Source organism: Sphaeramia orbicularis, chromosome 6 (genome assembly GCF_902148855.1).
Source record: "Sphaeramia orbicularis chromosome 6, fSphaOr1.1, whole genome shotgun sequence".
Classification (NCBI taxonomy): Eukaryota; Metazoa; Chordata; class Actinopteri; order Kurtiformes; family Apogonidae; genus Sphaeramia; species Sphaeramia orbicularis.
This window is the reverse complement of record NC_043962.1, coordinates 47,317,740-47,335,133: the sequence shown is the minus strand read 5'-3', so window position 1 is coordinate 47,335,133 and position 17,394 is coordinate 47,317,740. Positions and strand designations below refer to the sequence as shown.

The following is a 17,394-nucleotide window of genomic DNA, read 5'->3' as shown; positions in this document are numbered from 1 at the left end:
CCTCTTTGGTGCTGAGAGGCAGATTTTACAGAACATGCAACTATAAACATGTTTAAATACAGCTTTTCTGTTACCATATAAAACATATCTCATTCACAACCTCATCTCATTCCCTTTTATATAAAATACAGCTCATAATGGACTTGAAAACTGTTTAGGGTTTGTTCTTGTTTCGGCCAAAAAACACAACAACAAATAATTCTCCACCAAACATAAAGTCTGGGGAACTGTCACAACCACTGGTCTATGTAAACATGTTAACATATGTTCACAACACAAAAGTAGACAGTGCACACGGACTTGCTAACACTCATCATGTGACAGAGCGCTATGCCTTCTCCACCAGCCTAAGGAATAAAACCTCAAATTTGATTACAAGCAACCTTTGGCTCCCTGGCCATCACACAATAGACCAAGCTGTCTGGGCCAATTTCCATGCTCAGCATGAGGTATCTACACGCGCAGACTGGAGCTCCCTGCCGCCCCCCACACAGCGCCAGCCACTTTGGATATGCCTGTTTACTGTGCCTAAACTCTGGGTCTGTCACCTCTCTTGTTGGTCTTCTATTATGATGCTGAGGATCATTAGTTGTGGTGTGAAAGGTGACACAAGCCTCTCATTGGACATGTTTATACTACCACATCATTGCATGTATAGGTTTATGTGACTGGTTTTAATTTACAGTTGCAGACCTCAAATATGTCACTGCACTGAGGAATGTCACAGAATACATGACAATTTAGGAGTTATATAGAAGTTTTTGGGTGTGCAGCCTCTGTAGATGCTCTTCAGTGTCAATTTAAAGATAACTGAACTTACTGCTGTCCAAACCAGTAGTTACAAAATGCTGAAAAAGTACTGCGATGGAGAGGTTGTTCTTCATATATTTAGTGAATTTTGTCCATATCTATGTCTGTACATTTTGTAAGTGTGACATTAATAAAGATAGTGATAGATGATAAACAAAGACTTGATCTACTCACTATAATAAAACTCTCAGCTAAGTAATGACTATCTTTGTTTTATATATTTTAATGATCTTAATGATAGTGTGCGAACAAATTCACTTTTTTTTGTTTTGGTAGTAATTACAAACCTTTCACAAACCTTCTAAATAAAAAAATGGGGAGTTTGTTATAAATTGCAAAGCAATTTTATCAAAAATACTTTAATGTTCCTGTACGTATTTTATTGTATTACTCTTTCAGGAGACTTTATCATGACTTTTTAAAAATATTTTTTTCCAACCAAAACTACCCTTACTAACCAATGCTTTTAGAATAAAAGAAAAATGCACATTGCAAATGAACTCCTGAGGGTTTTCTATGAAGCACAATGGAACTCTGAGGGAGGCTGGAGAAAAGAGAAAACTATTTACTACTGCAGAAGACTGTTTGGTGCATGTTAAACTTTGGCCAGCAGTTCATTGTCTCTGGTGTCTATCATTTAATAGGCTAGTTGACATAATGAATGAGCCAGACCCACCTTCTGCCACTCCAGAAAGGACCCCAGCCTTATCTGAATTGAGAAGCACATTAGAGCTTCTCAGCCAATCACGAAACAGCCCTGTAGCAAAGTGCAGGCCCAAAAGAAGAAGAGCAGGGAATTTTTGTTTTCCTCAGAGTTTAATGAAGTTGGCCTGGTCACTCAAGAAGGGATTAAAGGAGAATTTAGTGTCACTGAGCTGTGACTGGTGAAGAGGGAGCTCAAGTGTTCGGGTCACTGTGTGAGCACGATGGTCTCAGTTCAGAGCTGCATGAAGAGGAACATGGCTGGTTCTCCTCCTGCTTTACCCGGCTTTGGCAGCTCAGGGAAGAGTTTTCTTATTGACAATCTTCTGCAGTCACATACGGCTCCAACCCGTCCAGATGGACTGGCAAGTGGACGTCTGAGACGAGTGGCATGTGAACGTCCAAGGAGAACCTGGAGTCCTCAACACAGAGTCTTCCAAAGCCAGGCCCATGGTCCCCAGCAGGTGAAGGCACTGGGAGGACAAGTCCTGCCACATTCAGGTAGGTTTTTTTTTTTTTTCTCAGTCATTTGAAAACGCAGTATTTCAAATGCAGTTTGTCAACTATTTCAAAACATTTTGCCAACTATATCTCAATTATGAAACCAGAAAGTTACTCTTAGGGTAAAATGAAATGCCACTTTCTTGTTTTGCAACATAATTCATAATTCTCTTAACCCTTTTACCCTGGCTGCTTTTTGTGGATTAATTTGCTCATATCCTGAATGTGCTGATAAATGATATGTTTCATCAGAAGGACAAAAAATTTAGTCACAGTAGTCCTTCTATTTACCTGCAAACTACCACAGAAGTTTAACAACTTTTAGCCATTGTGATTTCCATGTGCATTCCCCTACGTAACACTCTACAGTACAGGGATAAATATTTATTTATTTATTTATTTATTTATTTATTTATTTATTTATTTATTTATTTATTTATGTATTTATTTGGGACAGTGTATATTAATGAACATCTACAACAATTGCAGCTGTAATTATGCCATTTTCATCAGCAGTCCCTAAGCAGGTAGTTTAACTATATAATATAACTGTAAGTACATAACTACATAACTTTAACTAAATATATATATATACACACACACACACACACACATACATATATATGTATATACATACACACACACACACACACACACACACACACACACACACACATATATATATATATATACACACACACACACACACACACACACATATATATATATATATATATATATATATATATATATATATATATATATATATATATATATATATATATATATATATGTATACTGTATATATATAAACATTACCTCCGCCAGGAGGTACTGTGATCGCTTTGCTTTGTGTGTTTGTGTGTTTGTTTGTTTGTTTGTTTGTTTGTTTGTTAGCAGGATAACTCACAAAGTTACTGATGGATTTTCATGACATTTTCAGGAAATGTTGATACTGGCACAAGGAAGAAATGATTAAATTTTGGTGGTGATCGGGGGGGACAGATCTATCTTGGCGGAGGTCTGCGCTCTCTGAGTGCTTTTCCTGTACATAAATATATTTAAATGATTTTGATATTGATCTGAAAAAAATAATTTTATGTCTTATTATCTTATTTATAGCTTAAAGGAAAGGTTTGAATTAACATTTAATACTTCATTAACATTTAATATTTAATCTTGTGATGTATAATGGTATACAATGACTGCAATGGTTCTTAAATAGAAAATTAAACATTGCATTCAACTTGTATTAAAAGTTTCAAACCAGAAACCTATTGTAGCATCTCTATTATTACAGCGCAGTTATTACAGTAGCATTTACTTTTAACAGCTAAATTTAAATCTGTTTTTCTTTTTATAGCAGATAAAATATCTAGAAAACAAAACAAACAAAAAAAAAACCCACTTGGGGTTTATTTCTTAGCTTGGTGTTGCTGTAATTACATAAACAGAAAAAGAAACTACTCTAGAACAAATGTGAAGGTAGGTCTGTGTTTGGCTTCAGATAAGATCCAGATATAGTCCTTCATGGATCATACCTGCCACACCTGGACACCACATGATTCTATCTGACTGTCCTCCTCCCTTTGCAGGTGTGCTGAGTAGTGTTTTCCTGCGAAGCCCACAGTATCTGCTGGCCTTCTGCGGTGGGTCCAGCCCCCCTCCTGTCTTCTCCAGTGAGTGTTTTATGCCTCATCAGCAATGCCTCAGCTACTCTCTAAGCATTAGCAATAGGGTCTCCCATGCTCTCCACAGCTAATTACTGATGCAATGCCAAAGAGCTAATTCTCCGCTCAACTCTGCACAGCTCTATTCATAACCATTCACGGCTGTTTCGGACAGGGAAGAGGGGTGGGTTTCAAGGCTTTTAAGAGCCCCCAGGGCCCCCTATTTTGTACTCACAAATACACACTTTTAGTAGTGCAAATATGCAGAGCTAATAAACATCTTGTCTTCTGTCATATTAAGATTATAATTACCAGGTGTGGATTCTTGATGCTGAGTAAGACCAATTGTGTAAAAGCTCAGCACTTCCACACAACATTAAGAACATTAAGAACAATAAGTTTGGTTCTGAGTCCCAACAGTTTTTTTTTTTTTTTGGCTTAATTTGGAAGCTGCATCATATTTGATCCAGGAAAATTCTAAATAGTTTATACAGATCTGAAATTATTCATTCAACACAAATGTTCCCATGCATATCACATGGTACTTGTCTAGAAAAGCCCATTATATTGTTGTGATAATTAAGATCAGCCCTTATCTTATTTCAGCATTGCCCTGCGGCCACTGGAAGTTGTTAGGTGATAACTCCTATGATGCCTGTCAAGAGTGGTGGAAAGTTGCCCAAATTATAAAACCCTCATCCTACAGGTCGCAAAAGTCCTCTTAGTAGGTTGATACTTTCCCACAGTGCCTGGCAACACAACAATGCCATGCCTGGCCGTGACCAATTGGCACTTTCACTCCACCATCCACACGCGACCTCGCTGCAATTTTTCACTGCAGCAATGAACTCCACTAAGCACAAAAACCTCACCCATCTCTGTGAAGAAGAGGGCTGGACAAGGAACATCCCCCGGCCATTGTGTGGCTAAAGAGCTTGGTTTGCCGACCCCCCTCCTTTCTCCTGTCCCTCAACTCTCATTCCTGCCCACTGGAATCCTCTTGACTAGGACATAAAGCATTCAATGAAAGTGACTTTTATAGACTTATTCGAGCTCATCTTCACATACAAACTGGCTTCATACCTGCAAGTGAAAAGATTTAGTGTTGGGCCACTGAGCCATCGACTAATGGCATTTCCATTGAACTGCATTATTGTTTGTGTTCCTCAGGGTTCTATAGCTTGCCCACTCGGGTAGACGCACACGTTGCCCAGGGATGACCCGGTAATCAGCTATTTAAGTGAAAACCATTGAGTCGCAATAGGGAAGTGAAAAGCATGTCCAAACCTGTTATGTGCTCCCTAGAGGTGGTCTATGTGCAGATTTGTCGTACAGATTAAAAAGGCAACATTGAATGGGCTGGATAAATTGTCCCACTTGACTTTTGTTGTGCGTGCACCTGTGAGTGAAGCAGCGTGGGATTGCTCCTCACAGTTCACCAAATCCTCTTTTTTCTCAGTTGAAATGGCTTTCTATTCTCTTTAGTCACCCCAAGTTTGTTAAATTGGACAAAGAAAAGAAATCAAAGTCAGTGATAAAGTGAGTGTGAAAAAACGCATAATCTCAGATGTAAAAGCTGGAAAATGTAATATGGTTGGTAAAGTGTGAGTTGTCATTGAGGAAACAAAGGGATTATACACCTTAAATCATAACATCATGAAAAATAGATGGACCAAGCCACAGAGCAACAGTCTGAAAATAAAGATAAATGACACATACACTATTGTAGATGCTAAAAGGCATGGACAATAAACTGAGACTAATATGTATTTTATTTATCTTTTAGAGGGAGCAAATCTTCAAATGTGGCCAGGTGATGTAAGCCCGAAATCACGCAGAGGGATACTACGAAGAGCCGTATTTTCTGAAGAACAGCGAAAAGAACTGGAGAGAACTTTTCGTAGACAGAAGTACATCAGCAAGACTGACAGAAACAAACTGGCAGCTGATCTCAGCCTCAAGGAGTCACAGGTATTTTACCAACTAATCTCTGAACCTATACAGATAAAAATGACTTGTTGCATCCTGTATATTTCTGGAATTAGGAAAATCCCCCAAACCTACTTTCAAATTATGCTCTAATTTAGCACAGCATTTAATATTTATTGTAAAATGTTTTTTATTAAGTGTAAAATATCAAATATGCATAAATTCAGCTAATTGGCTTCAACAGAACTGTGTTTCAATTACAATGACAATGAATGTTTGATCCATTGATCTCTATCCACTTTAAGCCACTTGTTGCAGAAAAAGACAAAAGTAAATCTGTGAATGGGAAAAAAAGATTTTCATGGAATATCCCATCACTATAATGGTACAAAATTGTTGGGATTTTTTTTTTTTTTTCTTTAATGGCGAAAGCACTACCAGACTCAAGCAGTGAACTGTTTGTACTGTGTAGATTCAAAGTATGAATGCAAAAACAGGTAGTGGCATCAGTCAGATGAATATTGGAGTGAAATTCCTCTCCACTCTCCTGTTGCTATAGGTGAAGATCTGGTTCCAGAATCGGAGGATGAAATGGAGGAACTGTAAGGAAAAGGAGATTCACAACAGTCGCTCTCCAATGGATGAGCTCATGGCCCGAGGTCTTGCTCAGGAAGAGGAAGAACCATCACAGAATTACACTGATGCAAAATTTACCAGATCAGCATCAGAGAAAAGCAACAGGGACACATGAGAACTTTCATCACAAAGCAAACCAGTTACCATCCTACATCCACAAACACCTCTGTAGCACTGAGAGGCTGTCACCAACGTGGATGAATACAACTGTGTGCCTGTAAAGCCTAACACTGACCATAGTAATGTCTCTTTCAGTGCACGTAGCTGTTTTGTTGCATCATAAATGTAATAGTTTAATAGGTTGCTTGGTCAATCATGTCATTGCATTTCACTGGCTTCAGTAAGCAATTTTATGGTTAGTACACTGACAAGTCTTTCCAGGAAAGACTCCCTTATAATTGCAATCAGCTAAGGGGCAAATGAGTCACTTCACTTACTGCCTTTTTATATCATATTTTATGTTTTTATCTTTTGGTAAGCTTTACACTAGAAGTTTTTAAGTCATTTTGTAAGTCAACAGTCTTTTGGAATATTTTGTAAATATATTTTTTTCTTTATCACTTGTAAATAAAGTATTACAATGGATCCTGAATTCTGTATTGCTTAGATTTAGTGTTTCTATGCCCCCTAGATTAACACCACTATTACACAAATAAATTCTATAAAAGGTCTGTCACCCCAAAAAGTCTCCACCCTGATTTAACTAAGCAGACAGGTAAGAGCATTCCATTATAATTACTACAGTGGTTAATATAATTCAGCTGGAACAAGTTTTTTTTTTTTTTTAACCCTAACTGATACAGTGAGTAGAATCTCATTTTATAAACAACCATCAGTTTGGAAAAGGGCATAAAATGCAGAAAAAGGCCATTAGACTGGTAAATATTGCAGGATACAGACACCATACGAATTTTATTTTAAAAAATTGTATTACAAACTCTAACATTTCTAGATTTGATTCACTTTTAAACAGTATGACTAATATTTAAAGCAAGATACAAATCGAAATAAAATACAGAAATTGTTCTCAGAAAGAGAAGGGGGATATAATCTAAGAGGGAAATGAATTTACAAATGTATTGTGTCAGAACAACTCTTTAAAAGATGTATGTTTCAAGCACGGGGTTAAATTATGGAATAATTTAACAGATGAATTACAGCAAAGTCAAAAAAAAAAATCCCTTTAAAGGAACATCTTTTTAAAATAAATATAAGGATGAGGAAAAGCAGTTTAATCCAGTAATGTCAGTGTTTAAAGACAGATATATGGCTGTATTGTTTTGCGCTGTTCTGTTCTTTATTTAAACAAATTCATTAGAGCTATGTGTAATGGGAAGGGGGTAGGGATATATAAGTTATCTAGATAAGTCATCTATCTATTGATCTATATAAAGAGAGGAAAATGCCTGGAGTCATCAGGTTCATCTCTCTCTGGACAATTATTGCAGCATTACATAAGCACTGTGAAGCATAACTGATGCCACAATTAATGCATCTCATAATCAAAGTTCATCCAGTTCAGTTCAGTTCAGTTTATTTCAAATATGCAACAAAACAAAAGTAATCCTACTTAGTACTTAGAAATAAAACAGCTAAAACAGAAAACATGAAAAAAACATATGTACTTAGCGCCATTAAAAATGCATGGTCCAAATATGTGGTGAAATTTCCAGAACATGATTTGCTTAGGTGCTTATTTTGTACATGTTGCTCACAAGATGAATTAAACAGCTGTAGTTTTTTCATTCCCGACGTGTGTGACGTCGGCGTCTGCACAAATCCCAATGTCGGACATTGAGTCGAATCTCTTGTACAGAGTCACGTTTGACTGGTAACTTTAGGTGTGGTCAATGGCCTATATAAAGGCAGCAAAGAAAACATTGAAATGTTTTTACGAGCTCAAAATGCCACAACTTATTATACAACAGAGAGAATGTGTCATTGGCATGCTGAGCAGTGGTGAAGTCGTTTGCCGTCTGCACCGTCATCAGTGTACAATCAGTCGTCTGAGTGATCGGATCCATCAGGACAGGATCACGAGACTTAGTTCCATACCGTCATCGCTGCACTGCTTGTTTGGAAGCCAGAGGTGGACACATCCGATATTGAATGATGACACTTTCAATTTCTGAGTACCCGTATTTAATGCACTGAATAAACGTGTTAAGTTGATCACAATTTGTCCACAATTCATTCTCTAATGACCAATGCTTCCCTCTTTAATATGAAGGTAACCCCAAACCAATTAATTTAATATCTCTCCAAATATACATATAATTCTGACCTGTGCGTTTTTAATGGTGCTAAGTGAAAACAAAGTATGACTTCATTCGCACAAATGAAAAGGAGTGGGAGGAAGTAGAACTTATTTAAATCCCACCCCTTCTCCACACAACAGTCTATCCTTTAGCTTCCAATCAGCATAATATATGAAAAATCAAATCCCTTGGATTTTTTTTGTAAATGGTTAACCTCACTTATCATCTTCACATACTGTACACATACATACCCATATCGACATACCAGAAAAGTAAATAAATACATACATTCATCCTTTAAGGCAACACAAAATTAATACACAGTAAATGATATGACAAAATGAACAACAGCAATCAAACAAAACATAACAAACAAATCAACAAACACACAAAAAACAAATAAAAAAAACAAAAATCCAGAAAAATACTGTGTGGGCCTTTCTTTGGCCAGTTTAAGTCATTACTATGAATGTAGAAACAACACAACACACTGCAATAAGACTCCAAAAGCTGATGCAGGTTCAACTTGTTTTTATTTTTTTTTTTTTATGCGTAAGGTCCAAAAGCAAGCTTATTTTGAACAATACTATTGTAAGAATTACAAGAAAACGTCCACATTTTTTTCAAGATGCCATACTTTAATACAACTAACTTTGCTGGTACTGTTAACAGTCCAGTGTAGGGAATGTGCTGCATTTCAGGATGCGGAGATAAGTTTTGACTTTGTGGGAATCTCTGCGGAAGCAGTAGAGCAGGTCCTGGTGGTCCACTGAGTTGAGTTCTCCTCGTTTATAGAAGGAAATGGCAGAAAATGGATCCACATTCTCTGGAGAGATGTAGCTTACAAAGTTACCATTCAATCCAAGTCGCTTCATCTGTGGAAGACAGAGAAAAACAGAAACATCATTTCACTGTGTATAAAATAAATAACAAATGTGCAGCTCATTTTGTGAAAAATGTGCAGATAATTGAGGCAGACATGCTTATCTGTAATACAGTATTAAAAAAATGAAGAGATCATTTCACTGAAAATCTCCGAAATGTGATCAAAAGGAACAAGAGTGATCACAATCTGTCAAACAAAGCCAACAAACAGCCAAATTAGCATTGCGTTGCTTACAAATGAATATGGATTTGTTTTGTTTGCAGTATTTTAGGTATGAAAACACTGCATTTAAAATTTTTTTTAATGTATTTATTTTTTCCCATAACCTTTATTGAAGCGACATCAAGTGACAAGGAAACTTATGTACAATAATATACAGTATTTAAATGTACATAAAATCTTCACAATGTGGGGGAAGAAGGGGGTTGGGGGTTAAGATATATGGCATGTAATGTACAAAAGAAAAAAATGCCTGACTGACTAGGTAGCATGAATCAATGTCCTGTCTTGGCTGTGTACATGTTTTGTGTGTGGTGAAGTGTGTAAGATGTGTATGTAGTGTGAATGTTGTGATGTGGGTTTCTCAAAACAAACAAAAACAGGGATATGACCAAAGATAACCATTAGGTAACTGAAACTAAATGAGAAGAAGAGAAAGGAAAAGGAGAGAGACAGAAAAAAGGAGGAAAACGGGGGGGGGGGGGGTAATAAAAATAAATAAGTAAATAAACAAATGAAAATAACCAACGGAGATTTGAAGTACAATTTATCTAAATATGATGCCATCAGTGTTGATGCCATTGCCCCCACTGCCTCACCTTGCCATCACAGCACTGTTGCCACTTTTTTTTTTTTTTAAATGGTGAAAATAAACTCTTGGCATTTTTTATTTTGAGTAGTTGTCATTTTCTGCAAATAAATATTCTGAATGACAATGAGAATAGAATAAAAAAAAGTCAGTTATTTTCAAATTTTTAATTTCTGTCCAGTCTGCATACCATAAGACCTGATGACACAATACACCCACAAGCTCATAAACCATAAAACCGCTCTTACCCTCTCGGCCACTTTTATCACTCCATCTTTCAGCTCTCGTACAATGTCACTAATCTCCAGTGCTTTATTGGATCTATATTGGTTGAAATCTTGATTCTGGTCCTGTGACATGCTCCAGTGGAGTTGTGAAAGTGGGTCACCCCAAGCCATCAGGAGCCTCAGGATCACCTCTGTCAGCTGTTCTCGCTGCACATGAGAAAAGCTTTAAAATACTGTAAAATCCAACTTCATACCAGCAGCCATGAGATGAGATAAGATGAGATAAGATGAGATAAGATAAGATAAATCCCACTGTGGGGAAATTTAATAGTTAACAGCAGCAACATACAACAAGCAAGTGCAAAGAAAAAGACAGGTAGAAAAACCACAAATGAGTGAAGAAATGAAATATAAAAAGAAAAATAAGAAATTTGGTATTTATAGAAATCTTTACATTAATATGGAATTAGAATTTAATATTATTTACATATTTACATTGTGGTTGCACATGCACATGGTGTCAAGGGGGGGATTTACTGAGAACTGTTTTAAAGTCTGATGGCTGTGGGAAGGATACATAATAAAGTAGAAAAGGACTCTGAGAGCGCAGACCTTCGCCAAGGCAGATCAGTGTGTCGTCACCCCCCCCCCCCCCCCCGATCACCACCAAAATTTAATCATTTGTTCCATCTAAATCCATTCATAACTTTTTGAGTTATCTTGCTAACAGACAAATAAACAAACAAACAAATAGACAAACCCCGATGAAAACATAACCTCTACCATTCCTTGGCGGAGGTAATAAATTGTATGGCTAACTTCTGTGAAAGACACAGTGAATTTTTATCATGAATACACATCCACAGATACTCACCCCTAGTCTCTGTGCCTTCTCTTTGTCGTCTGGGGTTAGAATTGCGTATGTATGACATCTCTGCTTTCCTATAAAGTTCTTGCTGGGAAGGTAGTGATCCTGCATATATGTATAGATACATATAATAGCTTTAAAAAGAATCAAGATAAGAAGAGTGCCTGATGATAAATGACAGGAAAAAGATACATGATGGATGATGAATGTCAACCATAGAAAAAAAAGAGAACTCACAAACTCAGAGTGCAGATCAGTAGAGATCCCATGCATTCTTGAAGACTGCTGTATGACCCTGTCAAAGAGATCTGCTAGGGAAGGAACATGACATGTAGCCTGCCCGTAAGAACAGATTGGAGCAGCATCAGCCATCACAGAATACTTCAGGTACATCAGTGCGATGACAGCAAACCAAGCTGTGAACAAAAAGAAAGAAACATGAGATCAAAGTCACTCAAATCACCCACAATGTTATCTTTGATTTTATGTCTTGTTATTTTACCGTTTTCCATGGTTCCCGTCTTGTGATGGAGTCCAAGATGAGTAGCTCAGATCTTCTTTCTCTAGAGTTATTCCTGGATGGTTAATTTATTCAATAATGACGTTTGCTGACGAAAACAAATCGGTTTGAAGAGACGATAAAACGATGATTCCCTCCTTTGCGTGTTGCATGCTTGACTTACTTTCCCGCTCATTGAAGAGCAGGCAAAACTAACCCAGGCAGAAAAAAGTATTTAACAATGTAAATTAGGTTAAGTAATTTGTCATCGGAAACGGAAACACACACATACGCACACACATACTCCAACTGTCCAAATACAGCTTTAGTTTGAAACAACTCATACAATGTAATTATACTGTAAGTGGTTCAGAGCCAATAAATGGTGACTTCACTTTCTGCATTTTTCTCATCTATGCACAAAGGAAAACAATACACCATTAAACATATTCATGCATGGGAGATAAATGGTGCTTGTTAGGGCAGCTATCAACTATTGAAAATTACAGCATTTATTTTAAACCGCAAGACAGATGATCCTCTGTTCGACACACAACAAGAAAATGAATATTCACACAAAAAAGTATTGAATCAACCCATGGTTTAACAACCCATCCTAGGTCCGTTAAGCCTGATGGTGAAAACAAGGCTATTCAGATGTAAAGTGAGTAATTTATCTTCTCATTAGCTCTACTTAGAACGGTCAATACCACAAGACTGTCCATTGTTATTACAGTCATGAATCATTTGGAAGAGTTTGACGGCGGGCTACTTTCCTTATTAAGGATCAGAGCGCTTGTTAAGGCTTTGCAAAAGTCTGTTCAAGTTTTTATGTTTGTGGGAAGTTTAAAAAATGTTTTTAGAACATTTTAAAAGGCTTCAGTGCTTGATAATGGTTCTCAACAATGAAAGTGTTCTTTTCCATTACTCTGCCCCCTTGTGGTGAAATGAGTCATGTCTAATGGAACAAAATACAACCCTAACTATCTTTTGAAAGAAAACACCACAATACTACACAAATGTAAATTAGTCTAATTAGTAGTACTACAGAAAGGTTAGTTAAATAACCAATACACATTAGATATATTTTCCAGAAAACATATTTTATTCAGCTTTTTCCATATACACGCATTTATAAAGATGTCATAAATACAGTACATCGATATTCTTTAAAGAAAATATAATATACAGTAAATTTACTTATTTTAATATTGTACACAAGTTTGAGTGCATTCCATTACTGTGTGCTGTGAGAGCAGGGATAGAGCAGGACAGCGAGCTGCTGAGACAGCACAGGGTTTTGGTATCAGAGTTCTTTAGTATCATATTTATTTCAGTGTAAAGTACTTTACAAATTTTTGCTGATACCCAAACCCAAGACCCTCTCCATCTCAAAATCCTGCTTGATTTTCCATTAAATCCTGTGTCTTAAATGTAGAATCACATACAAGCTGCATTCTATCATTCAAACACAGATTTAAAGCTCATTTTTACAATAAATATCTGTCCATTTAACATCTGTGATACTTCCACTTGCGTGTGGCCACTGCAATGTTTGTATCCCTTTTGTGCCAAGGGAAGACACGATTGAGACCCAGGGTACCGTCGGGCTGCACAGCGCCAGTCAGCACGTAAAGCTGCGACCGTCCAGGATGCACAAGTGTACTGGCACACTGAAGGTTGATGAGGAGCCACTGCTGGAGAAGATGCTGAGTGTCATAAGGAAGCAAAGGTCCCTGGTGGATAAACTCAACCCGACCCTCCAGTCCAAATTCTGGCTCTCCTCTGAGAATGCGGCGCCTATGAATTTTAGCTGTAACAGCTGTGGAGAGAGAAAAAGAAGACATGAATGATTTTGGCCTGTGAACTTTAAACTCACTTGCACATATTTACACAAAGATTCACTACTTTTCAGCCTCCTGACACTTACCAAAGTCGTCCTGGCAAAACGCATCTAAGACTGTTTTCATGGCAGGAGTCTCTTCCACAGAAGGACAATTTTGGCAGACAGGCTTAGGCAGGTCTGTAAAAGAAAAATGCAGCAATTTAGTATTTCAGTAGTGCCTACATAATAAATACTAGCAGACTAAAGAGAAAGCACACTGATATATTTGGCAGCCATGTCACACAGCAATTAGGTTCAAGTAAATTACTGTTCAGGTTATTAATATGCAGTCCATGCATACCTTTGGCAAAGTGGCTGAATTTGGGATGGGGAGACAGGCACATGTCGTCCTCAGCAGAAAAGCGGTCACAGTTAAGTGCTTCAGGCCAAGGATGTCCCTGGCAGGCAAGCACCGGGGCACAGCTGTCTCGCACCGCCACACACAAGCTACGGCAGGGCTGAATAAAACTGAAGGGAGAGAAGACTGAATGTTATACACTGAAAATTAAATACACTGAAAGTGCAGGGCAATGTCAAAGAGTTACCAGTAAATGTACATACGTGTCAAGACAGACTGGAGCAATAAGGGAGCAGAGGAAAGCCTGTGCCTGGGGATGGCAGCCGGTCTGCAACAGGGGCCTCCAGTCCTCTGAGCGTGGCACCACCTCGCCTTCCAGGTTACTGTGACCCAAAAAATTTGGCAGGCGCATCTCTGAATATCCAACATCTTTGCACACCTTCATCTGGTTAGGGATCGCTACGCAGCGGGTTGACTGACCCATATCAAATGCCATTAAGGGGCAAGCCAAGGCCAGGAGAGCTACAGCGAACAGCAACGGCATACTAACAATCCAGAGATGTCCAAGAGGTAGATGCTGATGGTGGTTGTTGTCAGAAATCTGTGCAGACCTTGACTGGCTTAGCTGCTGCTGCTGGGGGTTTATATACAGCTAGGTCAGCCAGCCCCATCAGCCTGTAAGTCTGTTATCAACTACCTATCAAAGACGCAGAGACGATGTGTTTGGAGACAACGACTTGTTTTGTGACGACTGCAGACAGAGGGGGCATTAAGCATATGGGTGGTGTGTGTGAGGAGGGGGACAATACGCAATTATAGCCCAGCTTTCACATTCACATGAGGTTTAATCTACTTCAGCTGGTCTCGTAGTGCAAGAGTTAAAAAATAACGCTTACATTTAACATGCAAAAGCCTTAAATTTTCCATGTATTATATTTAATAGTAAAGAACACAACTTGGATCTCTTTTGATCTGTGTAGTACAGTTAATTAGTTAACTGAAAAGGCCGATGGCATATTTTGCTTTGTACACTCCCATTAAATCTGCCTAGAGTGATACAAATAAAATAAAGTCCCAAAACTGAAGGGGAGGCAAAATATGCTGAAGGTCACAAACTGTAGTCTCTAATGGTTCACTTAGAAATTCATTTTTGTTGTTTGTTTGTAGACAGACTGGCAGTCTCCTTCATATTGCTAGTCTCTTTCATGTGTCCCCGCTTCCTAATTGGAGGGTTTCATCGGCAGAGCCTCCAGTTCTCATTAGCAAAGCAGCGTCTCTTCTGCCTCACCTGGCTTTGATCTGCCTACAACAGACACAAAAGTCAGATATACAGACCAAATACTGTCAAGCAAAACCTTTTACTTATCCGTTTGATGCAGTAGCAGTAAAGAAAACTCAGCATTATGAGCTAAATGGCACATTCACTACAAAACTCCACATATGTTAAGTCTGAAAATCAGCGTGCCTTTTGTGTATTGCAGATACAGGCCATGCACGAAGAGCAAGAACATTTAAACTGTCAAATATGTAAAACAACATGTATATTTTTAAACCAATTTGTGTCATTAGAACATCAATATGACAAATGACAGGAGCACAGGCAAATTTTGTTTGTAAAGCAGACACGCACTAAGTCATAACATGCAAATATCCACCCTGGAGAGATCTTATCCAAAGATGCAGACCAAGAGCTACAGACACGAGTGTTAATTTTACTGTTTGTGTCTCATATGTAGGCCTCTTCATCCAACAATAGAAGCACATTACAGCATATTTGTTTGGATGTCGTCTGCCTCCAGACCTGTGATCTTTATCTGGGTCCTGTCCCTATGGGCCTTTTGAGACTTTCCCTCATGAATCAGGGCCTGTATTCCTAAAGATTCTTAGTGTAAAGAGTTGCTCCTGGTGGCCAAATTCTAGGGAAATTCTTAGAATCATGATGTTTTCTTAGAATTTCCCCTAAAAATTAAGAGTAGATCCTAGTAAAGATAAAAGCTATTCCTAAAAAAATCCTAGCCCTTAAGAGAGCTCCTAAGGTGAGATCTGTTAAGAGCAGGGAAGAAGACTTTTAAAGGGCTTAGGAGTTCCCTAAGCAGAGGACAAAATGGCCGATGGAAGAGGCAGGAGGGATAATCTCCAAACACTGGATGACAGTGAATTAATTAAACACTACAGATTGCACTGTAAAAAAAAAAAAAAAAGTTAAAAAATGGTATTATTCCGGCACCTGGGGTGCTGAAAAAATACTGTTAAATAACGGGAAATAACCATCTCATAAAAATACAGTAATTTTCCATTATTAAAATACAGTTTTTTGCCCTAACTTTACATGAGATTTTGCATATTTTTTTTAACTATTTAATGTTTAATAAAGAATATTTACATGTATTAAAACAATCAAATTACATACATATATATATATATATATATATATATATATATATATATATATATATATAAATAATTTTCAATGAGACTAAGTTGTGCAATCCACTGATAAAAACTGTATTTGGACAGTTTATCAGTGCTTATACATGTTATACATTTACAAAAATACATTTATTCAACATTTTTGTTGTGAAATCTCCCGTAATTACACAAGATATTTGTCAATTTACAAACAAGTCTTGTTAAACTTACAGAACAAATACTTCTTTTATGGTTAATTGTCAGTAATTTTATCTTGTTTCATTTTTTTTTTTACAGTATTAAACTTTAACTTAACAGTTTAATCTCATAAATAGAAAAGAAATATTTGTGAAATTATGATACATTTGAAAATGTATTTTAACTGTATTTTTCTGTGAAAAAAGAAAAAATTTCTTTAAAAAAATGGAAATTTTATGGTTATTCACAGTTACTTTTTTCGTGTTATTTTACATTTGACAAGTAAAATCATAGTCTATTTTTATCATTTCATTGATATTTTCCTGTATCTTAAAAATACAGGAAAAATCTGTAAAATAAACAGCGAAAATTCTGTTAAATTACAGATTTTTTTTACATTGTGGATCGTGCAGGAATCATGCTTGTGGTCGATCTCATTAGAGATGCACTTACTTCTACAACCCAATGCCACAATGCAATACCACCTGAAATCAAAGTCATCTCAACACTGAGGTTTGGCAACAGGGAAAATGGAACAATGCAGCAGTGATGACTTGTGTCTGTCACAACCTTCCATCTGCAGGGTCATCAGCCTCCTGAGGCCAGTCAGCAATCACAGACACTGATGAAAGCTGAGCCAGTTTACCCTCGTTAATACCAAATTGAGGTGAAATGTTGCAAGTTGAAAGTGCAAAAATTACCAGCATGCCAATTAATATGAGCAAACAAATCAAACTATCACTATGTGAATACTGTGCCAGTGGGCCTGAGTTTTTTCACACATTTTGTAAGATAATTTTAAAGTATAGC

At 37.3% G+C, this 17,394-nt stretch overlaps 3 protein-coding genes across 3 annotated transcripts; 1 reads left to right on the top strand and 2 right to left on the bottom strand.

Moving 5' to 3' along the window:
• Window positions 1-1,736: 1,736 nt before the first annotated feature.
• On the top strand, window positions 1,737-6,651 carry dbx2 (developing brain homeobox 2). The gene is made up of 4 exons (XM_030135630.1): window positions 1,737-2,013; window positions 3,609-3,692; window positions 5,470-5,654; window positions 6,172-6,651. Exons 1-4 carry the CDS (start codon window positions 1,737-1,739, stop codon window positions 6,361-6,363), a joined length of 738 nt encoding a protein of 245 aa, XP_029991490.1. The 3' UTR covers window positions 6,364-6,651.
• A 2,371-nt stretch (window positions 6,652-9,022) lies between these two features.
• On the bottom strand, window positions 9,023-11,842 carry LOC115421175 (prolactin-like). Its single transcript, XM_030136922.1, has 5 exons — window positions 11,798-11,842; window positions 11,533-11,711; window positions 11,302-11,400; window positions 10,449-10,634; window positions 9,023-9,381 (listed from the first exon to the last, which is right to left on the bottom strand). The coding sequence occupies exons 1-5, from the start codon at window positions 11,805-11,807 to the stop codon at window positions 9,172-9,174; spliced, it is 684 nt and encodes a 227-aa protein (XP_029992782.1). The 5' UTR covers window positions 11,808-11,842; the 3' UTR covers window positions 9,023-9,171.
• A 1,463-nt stretch (window positions 11,843-13,305) lies between these two features.
• szl (sizzled) lies at window positions 13,306-14,521 on the bottom strand. The gene is made up of 4 exons (XM_030137561.1): window positions 14,241-14,521; window positions 13,981-14,147; window positions 13,725-13,817; window positions 13,306-13,616 (listed from the first exon to the last, which is right to left on the bottom strand). The coding sequence occupies exons 1-4, from the start codon at window positions 14,519-14,521 to the stop codon at window positions 13,306-13,308; spliced, it is 852 nt and encodes a 283-aa protein (XP_029993421.1).
• Between the last annotated feature and the right edge of the window lie 2,873 nt (window positions 14,522-17,394).

What these genes read in the sequence shown, in the direction of transcription:
- dbx2 (XM_030135630.1), top strand. Translation starts at nt 1,737, where the DNA reads ATGGTCTCAGTTCAGAGCTGCATGAAGAGGAACATGGCTGGTTCTCCT. An exon ending in ACAAGTCCTGCCACATTCAG is followed by an intron (nt 2,014 to 3,608) that starts GTAGGTTTTTTT and finishes CTCCCTTTGCAG; the next exon opens with GTGTGCTGAGTAGTGTTTTC. An exon ending in CCCCCCTCCTGTCTTCTCCA is followed by an intron (nt 3,693 to 5,469) that starts GTGAGTGTTTTA and finishes TTTATCTTTTAG; the next exon opens with AGGGAGCAAATCTTCAAATG.
- LOC115421175 (XM_030136922.1), bottom strand. An exon ending in CTGATCTGCACTCTGAGTTT is followed by an intron (nt 11,401 to 11,532) that starts GTGAGTTCTCTT and finishes ACATATATGCAG; the next exon opens with GATCACTACCTTCCCAGCAA. An exon ending in AGAAGGCACAGAGACTAGGG is followed by an intron (nt 10,635 to 11,301) that starts GTGAGTATCTGT and finishes TCTCATGTGCAG; the next exon opens with CGAGAACAGCTGACAGAGGT.
- szl (XM_030137561.1), bottom strand. Translation starts at nt 14,521, where the DNA reads ATGCCGTTGCTGTTCGCTGTAGCTCTCCTGGCCTTGGCTTGCCCCTTA. An exon ending in GCTCCAGTCTGTCTTGACAC is followed by an intron (nt 14,148 to 14,240) that starts GTATGTACATTT and finishes CTCTCCCTTCAG; the next exon opens with TTTTATTCAGCCCTGCCGTA. An exon ending in ATTCAGCCACTTTGCCAAAG is followed by an intron (nt 13,818 to 13,980) that starts GTATGCATGGAC and finishes TTTCTTTTACAG; the next exon opens with ACCTGCCTAAGCCTGTCTGC.